At 38.2% G+C, this 16565-nt stretch overlaps 1 protein-coding gene across 1 annotated transcript in view; it reads right to left on the minus strand.

Moving 5' to 3' along the window:
• LAMA2 (laminin subunit alpha 2) overlaps nucleotides 1-16565 on the minus strand; it is a 705005-nt gene that overhangs the window by 216459 nt on the left and 471981 nt on the right. Inside the window, exon 33 of the mRNA XM_089333528.1 lies at nucleotides 10660-10794. Coding sequence (XP_089189654.1) covers nucleotides 10660-10794 — 135 coding nt within the window. The remainder of the gene's footprint in view (nucleotides 1-10659; nucleotides 10795-16565) is intronic.

Genomic DNA, 16565 nt, shown 5'->3' on the forward strand with positions numbered 1-16565 from the left:
TAAGAAGTTATTTAATATTACTTTCTTCCTTTACAGGGATGCCTGCAAACTTTCAGTGAGGTGTTAAGTGCAGTAATTCTTAGAAGACAGTCCTTTTCACCTTTCATAATTATAAGTTATGAAGTTTTTCTTTATTTCGAATAAAAAATGTTTCACTTTAATTTTCAATCACTGATCCACATTCTGCCCTCTGAAGCTATGCAGGTTAAGTCTAATCGCCATTTCCCAGGGAAGATCCTCAAATCTCTAATAATACTCTCATTTTCTATACCTTTTTATTTTCAGGCCAAATGTTAAACAATCTTAGCTACTCTGAGTTTGTTTTAACACATAATACAGGGACTGGCACCATGGCTGCAGTAGGTTAAGCCTCTGCCTATGGCGCCAGCAATTCAGATGGCCATGGTTAGAGTCCTGGCTGCTCTACTTTCCATCCAGATCCCTGCTAATGCGCCTGAGAAGAGGGCCCAAAAACTCCATGTGGGAGACCCAGAAGAAGCTCATGGCTCCTACAGTCAGATCGGCTCAGTTCCAGCTGCTGTGGCCATTTGTGGAGTGAACCAGCAGATGGAAGACCTCTCTCTGTCTCCTTCTCCCTATAACTCTGCCTCTCAAGTAAATAAATAAAACCCTTTTTAAAAAAGTCATAATCAGACTTAATTTAAAAACAGTACAGTTTCTGGTTGTGATTTATAAATAAATTCAAGGTATTTCGTTCCTTAATTTGGATCTTGTACCAATAGCAAAGTCCTAAATTGACACCTGGCAGATCTGAATCAAGTTAGGAACTACTGTTTCATATGAATTACTATGTTTCATTTTTTCTCTTCCTTTCCTTCAACACTAGAAAGAAGTTCATAGAGAACAAGGTACAAATCTTTGTATTCTCACCACTATCATAAGGCCTATACATTGAAAATAATTATTGACAAATATGGGATATACACATAATGGAAAATTATCCATCTATAAAATAAATGAAGCCCTGTCTTTTGCAGCAACACAGATAGAACTGGAGGACATTATGTAAAGCAAAATAGACACAGAAAAATCAGTGTTACATGCTCTCACTCCTATGTGGAAGCTAACAAAATGATCTCACAGAAGTAGAGAATAGAGAAGCAGTGACCAGATCCTAGAAAGGATGAGGGAAGGGACGATAAGGAGATGTTGGATAACAAATACAAAAACACAATTAAAAGGAGGAATAAGTTGCTTGCTTTATGACACAACAGAGTAACCATAGTTTACACAATGTATACAAGCTCAAGGTAACTATAGGAAAGGAGTTCTAAGGCTCCCAACACAAAGAAATGTGAATTATTCTGATTTATCATTACATGTTGTGTACATGCATCAGATTACTTCTGTACCCCACAAATATTTACACTGATTACAGGTCAACTAAACATTTGAAACATTATACAAGAAATACATGAAGAAATGAGACTACTAAAATTAAAAAAATCTTTCTATTAATTTCATCTTATTAAGTGTGATTTTATTTCCATCTGTCAACATTTTCTTTCTTCAATCTGTCGCTCCCCCTCTTCGTGGAGGAACGACACAGGACCCTGCGCTGTTCTTTCGTCTGCTCGGCCCTCCCCGGGTTTGCTGCTGGTTCTTCCCGGGTCGGCTACTATCCCTTCCACCTCCGTGGAAGGGCAGTTCCCCCTGGCCGCATTCCCCACTTCCGCAGGGGAGCGGCACACCGCCGGCCGGCTCTCTCGGGGGCTGCACGGGTGTTCCTTCAGCTAGATGTTCCCCATAGATGTTCCTGGTGCATGCCGTCTCTCTCCTCCTTTATAGTCCTCCTCCGCCAATCCCAACTCGGCTGAGTACGCTGCTCTCCAATCAGGAGCAAGTCCTACAGTTAATTGGTTGAACTGGAGGCAGCTGTGCGGAAGCTGTTTACTTCTCTCCCAGCGCCATATTGTGGGAGAGCAGATGCATAGAATAAGTCCTAATTCGAGCAACTTAGTCTAGTCCGGATTGCTCCCCACACAATCCAATATACTAGACAATACTTCCAGATTTATGTCATCTGAATGTCTGATAGATCTCATTCAAATCACTGATTCATAATTTGAATACAGTGTGGCCAAACATAAAGCCTGTGTCTCGTCACTGGAGACATCTCTGAGCTTACACTGGGCCATATATTTTGGCAATATAGATTCCCATCAACCCTTCAGCTGGTTAACAGCTGGTTCATATTTTCAGCCTTGTTTGTAGATATATCAGGAAACTTTCCATGACATGCATATTTATACAAACCAGCATTTGAATCATAGATATGACTCTTAGTGTTTTATGACTTGAGCAAGTGATTTAACTTCCCTCCTACCAGTTCATCAGCTATAAACAATGAAATGATCCTATCTATACATGTATTTGTATGAGCAGATTAGAAAATGTATGCACAATGTTCCCATTACACACAGAATTGGATACATGGGGGCTGTTATTTTTGCTGTATTTTAGATAGGAAGCATCACACTATCTGAAATTTGATTCTGTGCTAGGATTAAGAAAACTGGAGTCTCGGTTTTATGGACACATGGACCCTAGCAATTAGCTTCATATGTATTATTTTGAATGAACATATTTTGATGCCTAACGAGTAATATTTATTTTGTCCACAGTTAGCAGGTACTGAGTGAAGAACAAATTAGTCTCACTGGAGATCAAAATCAGTTTTCTACATTTTACTTTCCCTTATAAAACCTGGAAATTCATTTCACTGCTTTCTGTCTTGTGATAAGTTTGATAGTCTCATGATTTCTCAGAAACTTTTCATACAAGGCCCTTTAACATTGTGCAGATTCTGTCACTACTCTAGGACATAACTTACCTGGGCCTTCAGAACTGAACTCATTCAATCAGCTAGGAGTGCATTTCTTCTCTCACACACTATGGAGGCAGCATTTTGCAGTATATTTGAAACCTGATTCTAAGACGCTTTAAGTTACCTAAATTTTCTTAGCATTAATATTCAAAGGTAATTATTCATTTCAAGATGCCAAAAGGCCCATTTTTGGAAAGGCTGCCTGATTAAAGAATGCTTATAAAATACCTTAAACACACTAGACTTTAAAAAGAGACAGACAGACAGATAGACAGAACTCGTAAGAGTGCCCTCCCATCCACTGATTCGTTCCCCAAATGCCCACAACAGTCAAAACTAGACCAGACAGAAATTCAAGTACCCAGAGCCCAAACAAGGTCTCCCATAGAGATGACAAGGCCCCAACTATGCAAGCCATCGCCTGCTACCTCCCAGAGTGTGCACTTTCAGGAAGCTGGAATCAGGGGTGGCGCTCAGCAATGGACCTAGGCACTGTGATTATGGGATATGGGTATTCCAAGTGATAGCTTAGCCACCTTGCCAATACCTATCTCAAACACTGTAGATTCCACTTACAAATCTATTTACTAAAGATAGGGTTAATTGCTTAACCACAAATAATGATGTTGTTTCATGTAACAGAGCTGATGAATGATAGAAATTTATTTTTTCTTTTCTTTTTAAAGAACTATGATAAAGTGAAAAATATTATTCTCACAAGTCGTTTGATCTCTAAAAGCTATTTTTATTTAGTTAATTAATTTATTTGAGAGGCAGAAAGGTACATAGAACAAGAAGGTGCACTTCCATTCACTGATTCACTCTAAAAAAATACCCCCTAAAGGCCTTGGGGCTATGGCCACAGCTGGGAACCAAAGATTCAGCCGGAGTCTTCCAACTGGGTGGCAGGAACCCAATTACATGAGCCATCAAGTAAATTCTAAGTAATAAAATCCAGGTAATAATGTCTCCCACAGTCTGCATTAGCAGGAAGCTGCAATCAGCAATGGAGTCAGATGAATGAATGCCCTCATTATTGGGACTGGATCTGGACATCTTGTCTTTTAACCACTAGGCCAAATGCCTACCTCTTACAAGGTGGTTTGAGCGAAAAATATTCCCATGTAAAAAATAGGAGAAATAATATTGACCACAGTGATGATTAAATGTGGATCTCTCTCTCTCTTTCCCTCCATCTGTCTATGCATTCAGTCATGTGATTGTGTGGGTATTTACATGCATACTAACTAGTGCTGGGTTCTTAGTTCTTTCCTTCCTCTTGGTTGAGATTCAACACCACGTAGATTTTACTCTTCCATTTTGGAAAAGAATTTTCTCAATGAGTCACTGAGCTATTAGTAAAACTATGGCTATGTGTAGAATTTATTATTGCACAGCTCAAAGTGACACTCTCTTGGAAGTGTCATTAGGCATCATATAGAGCATTAGTTATAAAGTGGTATGCATTTTCTGGAAATAGTTGGCTATAAACTCTGATAAAGTTATGTTTCCTCTCAAGTCCATATTTTTAGAGAAAGACATAAGGAAAAAGAGGTAACTGAATGCCCTCATGACTGGCATTGGTGCTCTTACAAAAGAGACTCCAGAGAATAGGTAGAACCACCTACCATGTGAAGAGACCAAATGAAGGCATCATTTAAGAACAGGAGCTGGGCCCTCTTCAGACACCAAATCTGGTAGGACCTTGATTTTGGACATTTTAACCTACAGACTGTGAGAAACAGGTTTCTGTTGTGTATAAGCTCCCCAGTTTGGGGTATTTTTTGTTATGGCAGACCAAACAGATTAAGAAGGCAAGAAAATTTAGAAAAGTGTTATATATAAAAATGGATTTTTTTCTTTGTATGTTTTTTTTTATTATCAGCTGATGGGTTCTTAAACTCCACATGGTAGATTACATGTATTGTAATGACTATCATTGTGATCATCATTGTCACTAATGTCATGGAGTTTACCATGGAAGCTCACATTCTAGGCCTCTTATGGAGTATTTGAATCCCTACAAAAACTCTATGAGCAGTTACCATTATTATGTTCATTTTATTCTGAAAGATGTTCATTATTATTTTTTTTATTTTATCAAGGAGGAAATGAGGGTGCCAGTGAGGTTAAAGAAACTAGCTCACATAGCCAGAAAGGGGTGCATCCGGGATTTGAATCAAGGCGGTTGGACTATGCAGCCCACGCTTGCTACCATAGCAAGATAGAAGGCCCTGCACTGGATAATGATGCTAAACTGGAATCCATTTTATTCAGAGAACAGGAATCAGTATGCTTCCATTTCCTCAATCACAACACAAAATAGCCACCTCTTCTTTGCCTCAGGGGCCTCTTTCAAAGACAAAGTTGAGTAAATTCAAAAGGTGTAAGTCCCCGAAGGAAAATATAAAAATTCAGAGCATAACAATCTGCACAGGCTATGTATGTTTGATGGAAGCATTTATTTACTTTTTTCTTTGTCCAGGGATTTCTCAGAAAACAGACTTGAATTTAGGATTCTGAAGACACAGAAATAGCTGTAATAGGCAACTGGTCAAAAAGAGGACCATACAAAAGGAGTAACTTTTATCATAATAAAAGTACAATTAATTGTATCCTTTATGAATGCTTCTAAATTAATCCTGTGAAGCAAACATAACCCTACTAAAAATACCATAGCAGAATGCATAAGGAAGAAACATGTATTTAGTTCTCACTGAAGAACATTTAAATTAGGCCCCTCCCCCTAAATTATCTATTGAATTTTACAGTCAAGCAGATGGAAAAAGAACTTGAGAATTCAAGGATGGTTGGTATTAGCTATTCATTTAGTCAATACATCTCCATTTTTCAAAATATTTATTTATTTACTTGAAAGGTAGTTGCAGACAGACAGAGAGGGAGAGAAAGATATCTTCCATCCATTTGTTCACTCCCGAAATGGCTGCCAACAGCCGGGGCTGAGCCACGCTGAAACCAGGAGCCAGGAGCTCCATCTGGGTATTTCATGAGGGTGTAGCACCCAAGCACTTGGCTGATCTGCTGCTTTTCCAGGTAAATTAGCATATAGCTGGCTCAGAATTGGAGCAGGTGGGATTTGGACCAGTGTCCATGTGGGATGCCAGTCACATGCAGTAGCTTAATCTACTATGCCACAATGCTGGCCCCAGTTAAAATATATCATTGCTTAAAGTAAAAGAAAAAAAACTATACATGTTATTTCTTAAAGGTTTCTTCACCTATATCCTACCCTTCACAAATAATTATTAAATAAATTTCAATATCCTATCCTGACTGAAGGATGCCAGCATAGTAGCCAGCATCGGGGCACAGGAGGTTAAGATATTGCCTGTGACGCTAGAATTCCATCTGAGCATAGGTTATTCTACTTCTGAACCAGCTCCCTGCTAGTGCTCCTAGGAAAGCAGCAGAGGACTGCCCAAGTGCTCGGGCCTCTGCCACCCATGTAGATGACTCAGATTGAGTTCCAGATTCTTGGCTTCAGCCTGGTCTAGATCAGGCCATTGTGGCCATTTGGAGAGTAAAGCAGCAGATGGAAGTTCTCTCTGTCTCTTTCTCTCTTTCTAGCTCTGCCTTCAAAATAAATAAATAAATTTAAGAAAAAATAAATAATCCTGGAATACCAAGACTTTTTTTTAACATGATAAGTAATATTTTTTTTTATTTGACAGGTAGAGTTATAGACAGTGAGAGAAAGAGACAGAAAGGTCTTCCTTCCATTGGTTCACTCCCCAAATGGCCGCTACAGCCGGCGCTGCACTGATCCGAAGCCAGGAGCCAGGTGCTTCTCCCTGGTCTCCCATGCAGGTGCAGGGGCCCAAGTACTTGGACCATCCTCCACTGCCCTCCCAGGCCACAGCAGAGAGCTGGACTGGAAGAGAAGCAACTGGGACTAGAACCGGCACCCATATGGGATGCTGGTGCTGCACGCGGAGGATTAACCAAGTGAGCTAAGGCGCCAGCCCAATGTTTTTCTTAAATGAGCCATTAATATTGTACATTAGAGCAAAGACTTGAGATATGCATTTTCAAATCAGGAATAAATTAGTAAATTGATTACCCTTATATTTAACCTGCATTGCAAGAGTGAATCAATGCGAAAATATGAAACTATTATAACAGGTATAACTTCTGGCAAGCAAAAATAATTGAAATGATTTGCCAATAAAATTATGAAATAACAAAAACAATTGAAAAATTCAGATCTAAAATAAAAGTAGTTGGACATGAAATATGTGTGAAAAATATATTCAGTTAATACTCACCAGTAATAATCAGCTAGTTAATTTACTACATTGCATCAAAAATGTACGTCTACCATTGAAATGGAAACATCAGATATATAAATTATTTTAATATGATAATGCATATTCTAGATAATTATGTGAAAACAATCTATACTAAGACAAAGTGTATGAATAAAGAAAAATATATTTCTAGGTTGAGGAGGATAATTGAATAATGAAAATGTAATAAAACTTCTTTACAATTAGGTAAAAGGTAATTGCAATCAAAATTTTAGCAACCTTTTTTGGCAAAAGGATTGAAATAGTAAATAAAAATGTCAGTTGAGGAACCAGCATTGTGGCATAGCAGGTAAAGCCGCTGCCTGCAGCACTGGCCATCCCATATAGGTGCAGGTTCAAGTCCTGGCTGCTTCATTTCCTATCCAGCTCCCTGCTAATATACCTGGGAAAGCAGCAGAAGATGGCACAAGTACTTAGGGCCCTGCACCCAAGGGAGAGAGCCGGAAGAAGTTGCTAGTTTCTGGCTTCGGGTCTGCCCATCTCTGGCCATTGTTGCCATTTGAGGAGTGAACCAGTGGATAGGAGATCTCTCTCTCTCTCTCTCTCTCTGTTTTTTAAATAAATAAATCTTTAAAAATATGCCAGTTGAAAGAATCTATAAGAGCATCTAGTTAAGAAAGTAAAACAAAATAATAAAGAATGCTGCTTTACCAGATATGGTAATATCTTATAAAATGGAAGAAGACAGAACACTGTAACAGTAACTAAAAGATATGCAGAACAAATGATCCTTGGATATATCTTAAAATGTAGAATATGTTTGTATATATTATATATACAATGATATATCAAGGAGAAAATGAAATATTTATCAATATTCTTTACAGTAATGCATATTTGAATAAAGATTATCTCTGTATGCCACAGTGAATTCCAGAAAGATTAAAGACTTGAATCTAAAATTAAATTATAAAAATAATGGCAAATACTGTAGATCTCAGCAAAGGTTCTGAAAGTCACCTGCCTGGGTGAGAACTTCATGAGGATGAGTCCCTTAGAGAAGGAAATCTATCCAAGGATTGAGTCCCAGGAACACTACTATGTGGATTTCCAGCTGACTTCCAGCTGATGAGGGGGAAGAGGAGATGCCCTTGAATTTGAAAATCTCTGCTGTCAAGGACTGGGAAGCAAGCTGAATTAAAGTTTTCAAGAATGGCGTCACAGTGGCAATGCTTCTGATACATCAAGCCAGATGGACACTGGTCAGTCAATATTAGCCACTGGTTCAAGCATAATGATGATGGTGAAAGCCTCACTTGAGTAGTCCAGGAGAGAATGAGACCAAGAGAAACAATAGTGAGAGTATAGATGACTTTTCACTGATAGAGAAGAAAGGAGTGGTAGCTAGAAGTCAAGTTGAATCACGAGAGGTCACCTTTGTCTTCAAGATGGACAAAGAAACAAAGAGTGATTATATAGAAGGAGGAGAAATTAGTTGGAGTGATTTCCTTGAGTGGAAGACAGGGGAAGGATCTAGACCACAAGTGGAAGACTTGGTCTTTTCTAGAAATAAGTATAGATTATCAAAGTAATAGAAAAGAGAATAATTGGGCACAGATGCAGAAAGGTGGTGCAAGAAGCAGTGAAAATTCTTGTTACATCTCTTCTAATTGGCTTTAATTTTTCAACGAAATAAGAAGCAACATCACCTACTGAGATTATGGATAGGAAGGGGTGGGACTAGAAGGTTAGGACTGAGGAATGAAGGAAGACATGAAACAGTTATTAAGCACCATGGGAGAGGAAATGGACTGGCATAAAGGTCATGACTGAGAGCAGCACAGGGGTCCACTGAGACATGGTGCTCAGAAACTTAAGGTGAAACTAGACAGCATCACTGTTTGCCTATAGCCATATTCAGAAGAGAAGGTTCAAGTGTGGAGCTTAGAGGAGGATGCAACAGGTGTTGGAGTTAGCAGAGCAAAAAAAAGTAATGGAGCACAAAGGGATGTGCGTGCCACAAAGCAGTGATACTAAGGAAGGGTCATGTTTAGTAAGCTGGTTAATACAGTGAGGGCAGGGAAGAGATAAGAACAGTAAGAAGGTGTGAGCATCCATGGCACATTGGAAAATACTGAAGTTGAACTATTAAGACATGCACTAAAGAGAACCGAGATGGTAGTCAACAAATAGGGTTCTTAAAATGGAGACTATAGAGGTGAAAAAAAAAAACCCGATAGGTAAGGATACAGAGGAGTTCATTTTATGGCCCGAGAATTATGATAGAAGTGCTAGAGAGAAAGGCAACAATGCAGAGTACAAACCTTCAAGGAGTGACTGGTGGATGAGAATTGGTAGGTGATGTTAGCAAGGTGTCCTAGGCAGTTAGATGGAGCCATGACATTGAAAACTAGGTGGTGCAGTCGGGGGGGAAAAAGGAGGATGTGAAACTTGGCAGCAAGGGGCCGGGACATTTACCATAACTTCCTTCTCAGGAAAAGAGAGTGTGAGTGCCATGTGAGAGAGTCCCCAGAGTAGCAGTGTTAGAAACAGATGAAGACCCTGAAGGGAAAGGGGAGCTGACACAGGCTATGGCTGATGTTTGGCCACGAGTCCCAGCCAGTTCAACGGAAGGGTTCTAGAAGGTGAAGAGAGATGGCAGATGGGGTTACAAAGATGCCCAGAGCCGTGTGGGGATTACCATCTGGGTGACAAGCGATGGCATGAGGAACCTGAATTTCTCCTGGTGATTGAAATGAAAATGGCAGAAAGCATGAAGCATCCTGAATGTTCCAAGACAGATGGTGACAGGAGAGGGTACAGAAGCTAGCAAGAACAGAGATAAGTGCAGCCTCAATTCTACAGGGAAATGAGTCAATTAGCCTCAGTTCAATGGGAAATGAATGAATTATGGAACATCAGCCAAAGGTTGTAAAGATTTTACAGAATATCTAACAATACAGTATGTTCATAAGTATTAAATGTAAAAGGCAGAATGTAAAACTACACCTGTGGAGTTAGAAAAATCTTATTTGCATAGGAGTACTTTAAAGAGTTCATGAAAAATGGAATTAAAAGATAATGTATATTTTCCACTAACTTTTTCAAGTACTTTGTACATGCATAAAATTATGAGAATACACCTATATTGAATTTTGAATGACTTTAAATTTTTTGCTTAATACTTTTCTATAACTTGCAATTTTCTTATCAAAAGCTTATTGTTGTTTCTAACCAAGAAAAAAAAATCATTGCATGTCATTTTAAAAACAATTTTATCCTATGATGCTTTTCCAGGATACTCTTAATATTCCATTGACACAAGCAGCGGACTTTCTAGTAATCATTTTGTCATTACCTTTTAAAATGTAGGACATGGTGTGTGTCTCGCACCTCCATGTTTTTCTTCACACACACACACACACACACACACACACACACACACACACAATTATGTTCCCTGCAGGCTAGCTGGCCTCTGCATGCCAGCATTGTAGAGAAATGAGCACAGGGACCTAGTTCGCAGAAGGCTCAGGTGCCTACCTGGCATATGGAGGTTTCTGGGTCACACAGGCTGCTATGTCCATTACACTGACATGGAACACAGGTGCCCAGGGTTGGACCAGGGGTGCGGCCACCTGGTTGAGAACGCAGTCGATAAAATCCTGGCAAGCATGTCTGAAAGAAAAGGAAGCCAATTAGGACAGTCAGGTTGGATATCTAGTTTTAGCAACATCAGTTTTCAGTTTTTGAAATGACAGAATTCTTTACCTCACCTGAATTTGGGGCAACATCACTTACCTACACCAGCGCTAGTTTGATACCCAATGTGTATTTCTGCCTGGTCCCTGAGGTGAGCAGGCAGGCAGCATCTGTGTAATCAGACCTTAGCCAGGGAATGCTTTCATTTGCACATATAGCTCTTCTCTTGAAAAAGCTTTCAATAACCTTTTTCTTTTCTTTCTTTTTTTTTCCTGAGAAAGAGGTTTGTTTTTGAATAATACTGTCAGATGGACTAGTGAGAGAATTACATGACAACCTTGACGTGTCCTTGACAACCTAAAATATGCTTCTACTGTGCTTGGAGGATATATAGCAGATGCCCAATGAAATTCAGCAAAAAGATTAAAAAATAAAAAAATGTGTCATGGATCTATCACATATATGTAAATATAATGTAGGCTATAAGTGTAAGAAATTCAAAATAATCAAAGCTGTACATGTTTTGGGACTATGAGGCCATCAATAAAGTTTATCTTTCCTGATTTTTAAAAATTTTTCATTTTGCAATAAATGTCTGTAGACCAAACAAAAACTGCTGGTGAAGCTGACATATGCAAAAATCCAGACCTTCATCTTCATTTGAATTTTTATGTAAATGTATCAGAAAAACATCTGGTTTTCTTGAAGGCAGGCCATGGCTTCCTTCAAGGGGGTGAGAACAGGCTTGTGTTCCAGCTCAGCCCTCTTGCTAGGCAAAGCTGCCACATTTATCAGATATTGTTTGATTTATGAGCAAGAGATAGAGTCAGTTTCTCAGATCCCACTGAAGATTACTAGAGGAACTGTTTTACAACCTTGGCTAAGGAGGATTTTTTTTTTTTTTCACTTAAAAATTTGCTCCAGTGCGTTCAAGCTGCATGGGAGCACTGGCTGAGTGAGACACCTGCTGGTTAGAGAGTAGGGGGATTTTAGGGATGTGTCAAATCCATAGTCACTGGAGTTTCTGCCCATAGTCTTGCTCCACGTTTAGAAGCTTAGAAGATAATAAAAGTCCTCCAAAATAAAAGTAAACTTTTTGAGATGGAAAAAAAAATCTTGCTCCCGTTTTTGAAGAAAAGTGATTTACTGACTAAGCAGGAAGAAAATATTGGATTAGGAACTTCTCAGAGCTTCCACACCCTTTCAGTTCTAGCCCAGGTGGTCCAGAGCTTAGCAAGGAAGTTCCTTAGAAAGAGAATAAGTACTCTCTTTGTTTATTTTGATCTGAATGATGCCAAAACAGCTCAATTAAGCACTTAATTAAGAGCCTCTCTGTTTTTATTAGAGCCCATAAGAAATTCTAATAAGATTTAATAACATCGTAGCTTTGAGCAAGCTGAGAAAAACAAAACAAGAATAGCATTCAAAATATATTTAGAATTTCATTTATTTTATGGTGGACACAATCATATATTTTAACCAGGTTCATTTCAATTATTTAAAATGAAGTTTCATTTTTTGCCATTTTTACTGGATTAGATCTGAAAGTTATGGTTGCAGAATTCATTTAAGTATAACTGGAGAAATACTGCAAGGTGTATTTAACAGTGGCTTACCGTACAGGTTGTTCCAATTTGTTAGCATGCTGACTGTTGGATAAAATGTTATTTTATTCATAAATTTGCTTGGTGGTGTGTGTGTGACTTTGTGTTGTGTGTAAAAATCCCACAAATTGAGAGAAAGTTCCTAGCTCCTTCCTATTTCTCAAATGAAAGTTCAAAACAAGTCCTAGAACAAAGTTAAGAAACAGTACTCTTCATTGAAGAATCACATGAAGCTCAGTTATAGACTGAAATGTGCACTAAGTTGAAGTTTACTGTAAGGCACAAGTCATATTTTCTATTACTTTCCTGGAAAGAATAAAGAAAGGAAAAGGAGACAGAAAGAAGGAGAAGCACCTACTAGTGGGAATTTATGGCCTGAGCTTCAAGTTGAATTCTGGGTAGGATCTTCTAGAACATTTCCTTGCCAATCTCAGGCAAATCTGGAGTGCTTTTAAAAACAGTGACACTTAGCTTCACCCTAGAGATTCCAATTTAATTGGTGGAGAGTGGAGCCAGGGTTTGTTTTAAATCCAGGGAGGATTTAGTAAGCAGTCAGGGATGAGAATCGCTGGCACAACCCTCCTTCTCTGCATGGATGCTTCTAAAAGGGCACTACAGCATGAATGAATTGAAAAATTTTGATTTTACAGGGAGTTTCATCTGAGATAAAGGCAAGTTACTTATTGTTTTTGAGACACACAGTTTTCTCATCCCATAAATGGACAGATGCTTTAACTCAGCTGACTTCTAAATTTTCTTTCAGTTCTAACATTTCAGATGTATTTTATTTCCTGATGGATTAAGTTTCTGAAAGTTGGCAAAAAAACTCTTCCCCAATGCAAAGATTAGAAACTCAAAACATGTTTCCTTAAACAGTGGGATCTATTCATTCCTCTTGGAGCCCTCCTTTTCTGGGTCCTCTACTTATTCTTCCTATCTTTTCTAATTTTTTGAGCTGTTCAGTATCAGATGTTTCTCCTTTGAGTGGGCTACAAGAGCAAAATTCTTGAGAATACTCAAGCCTGAGTTGAGAACAGAAAAGTTACTTTTTTTAGTCCCGGATAAAACTCCTTCTGGAACACAATAGAGAATTAAAAGAAAAACAAATATACACTTGCCTGAGCTCATCTTATTCCCTTTTTATATGTCACTCAAACTTTTCCAAAGTTCTCTTCACATGTGCTGAAATTATTCATAGCTAAATTTTCCCCTGCTCTCCTTCCATCTTTCATTTATTGTCATAGTATAGGATATCGTCAAAAAGTGAGAATTACATTCACACAAAAATGCCTTCAGAGAGAATGGAATGAAATAAAGATAATAGAGAGCCAACATGTCCAGATGGACAGCTGTACAATGCCTTCCCCCCTTTTCTCAGAATTTAGCAACTAAAATATATACTTGCTCTGGAGCCAATAAAAACACTCTTATCTTCTATCTTTTCTTGGGTTTTGATGAACTTGAGCTTAATTCGTGTTCTACCATTACATATGACTTTGGGCAGGTCTTGAATATTGTGTCCCTCCATTCTCTTATCTGAATAATAAGGATTTTATACAGCATAATTTTTGAATGTCAAGATTATCTAAGCTTTGGAAATAGAGATATTAGGGTTCACATTTCAGTTCTGCTACTGTCTAGCTGTGTGATCATGAACTGGGCCTCAATGTCCTCATCTATCAAATGCAGTTCATAAATTATCCTGAATGACACTGCTGCTACTGTATCAGGACATGTGTTTTAGATTATGCAAGATGCATCAAGCAGTTGATCAATGGTGAGCTTTGTTTTTTCAAAGGTTGTTGCGAGGATCAGCTGAGATGATGTATATTTAATGCTTGACATACGATGAATCAACATAGCTACCTCTATTCTAGATCATGTTTATATAAGGGTGCTGAGGAAAAGGAGTAGTAAAGGCAACCATGACTGCGCAGTGTTGGAAAACAAAATTGCCATGTGCTGCTGAAGTGTTAAAGGTTGCATCAAGAGCTACCCATATGTAAGGAGACGCCCTTATTTCCACATTGTGCCTTTTGGGTTTTATGAATTGGTAATAGTTATGACTTGTTTGGGGGTTTGAAAAATTAGTTTTAATAATCACAAGTGACAGCTGCTGAGTGGGATCCAATGGACACCAGGCTCTATTAAAAAATTAGAAGGGTGGGGAGAAAAAGCTGAGCTATGAGAACATGAACCAGAAATCATCAGATTTCTGATTTCCATATTATTGCAGAAAATCATGCCATCAATGCTGAATATTTTCCATTTCTAAGAAATAAAGTCACAAACGCGACTGGTATCTTCATGCAACCTACACTACCTTTAGAAGAGTTTTGGTAATAACCTAAACCTAACCCAAGGTGAACAACGGGCTAAATATAAAAACCTGATGCCTCCAGTAGCACAAATCTGGTGCGGAAATAGTGCTTCTTATTTGACTTATAAAAGTAATCTAGCTTTTACTTCAAATCATAGATTATAATAATTAGGCATTTCTAAAATTAACATTTTAATGTAGAAGTCACCAATGCCTTATCACTACAGGCAATACACTAAGGTTACATGTCTTTCAGAAAGACTACTTTTACTGGCAATCAATGTTTAATTGTCACCACATTCTGGGTAAAAACAAGTGTATAGTCTGTAGATGCACATGTCTCCAGAATATGATACATTTGGTGAAAATATTGTGAAGGAATTGCTTTGTGTATTCATGGCCCAAAGCATATGTTACTGGAATGGGATGTATTATTTCAAAACTGTCCTTAGCTCTTGCTTTGATGATTAGATTTTATGCTCGGGTAATTACACTTTAGAATCAAGATGAATTATAAATAAGATGTATAATGGATTAGAGGTAATGGGTTGTAGAGAACACCTCAGGTATCTTATTATGAGAGATAAGTCTTTGTCTCCATAATCTCTCCTCTAAGATATTACTGTAATTATTGTCTGCAAATAGGAGCTTAAGTGAAATACAGAGGATATAAGTGAAGCCACTAATGCAGACGATAGTTTATGTATATCCCTAGATTTTGAGAATTTTCTTCATTTACCGTTTGCTTTTTTGAACCAATTTTTATTTTCATATAATGATGGAAAATTAATAGGGAGGTACATTTTTAGAACATATGATATGAAAAGTCTATCAGTCACAATAGGAAGAGTATTTAACATCTAAAACCTGGACTAAAAGGTAAACTGCATTAAAGTAATTTGCTATTTTAATAATATTTTGTTCATAAGCGAACACTATCATTTTAAATAAACACAGAAAAATACAGCTGTACTAGCTTTCTGTTCAAGTATGTAAAGGTCAACGTTGACAACGAAGTGAATATCTTCTGCAGCCAAATAATACTGCAGTGTCAGAGAATTTTAGAACTTCAAATCACAACCTGTCGTTTCAGAAATTGGATGCCTATATAATAACTAAGGTCTACAGCAATTAAGGGGACAGATCAAGGTCACTCACTCACTCAGCAGTGCAGTCATAAAGTTTGTGGGATTATACAATTCGTTCTCATCTAAAATAATCTCAAGTTTTGCCTGTCCTTTATCTTTTTATAAGCAATTAACTTGAGAGTTTCAGAGACAGAAAGAGGGAGGGAGGGAGGAAGGGGGGGAGAGGGAGAGAGGGAGGGAGAGAGGGAGAGAGAGAGAGAGGGAGGGAGAGAGGGAGAGAGAGAGAGAGAGAAAGAGAGAGAGAGAGACAAAGAGAGTGTCCCCCTTCACAGGTTTACTCCCCAAATGTCCACAACAGCTGGCATTGTACTGGGGCCAAAGCTGAGATCTGGGAATGCAATCCAGTGGTTGACAGGGCCCCAATTACTTGACCCATCACTATTTCCTGCCACATTGTGCATCAGGAGGAAGCTGGTATTAGGAGACAGAGCTGGAAATCAAACTCTGGGACTCCAATGTAAGATCATGTTAAAATCTTGCTCTCTGTCCTTTATCTTTTAATCTTTCACATTCATTGGAACATTAGCATATTTAACATGTTCACACAAATGCAATATATATATTACCTATTGGTATGTAAGTATGAGTTATGTTTTAATAATGAGATTATTTTATTCTTTATTGTTCAAAATGGATACATTCAATTGAATATTATCTTCAGAGCAGTCATGAAAA

Source organism: Oryctolagus cuniculus, chromosome 5, assembly GCF_051225735.1.
Source record: "Oryctolagus cuniculus isolate XC-2025 breed Fujian yellow rabbit chromosome 5, ASM5122573v1, whole genome shotgun sequence".
In the NCBI taxonomy this organism is placed as follows: domain Eukaryota; kingdom Metazoa; phylum Chordata; class Mammalia; order Lagomorpha; family Leporidae; genus Oryctolagus; species Oryctolagus cuniculus.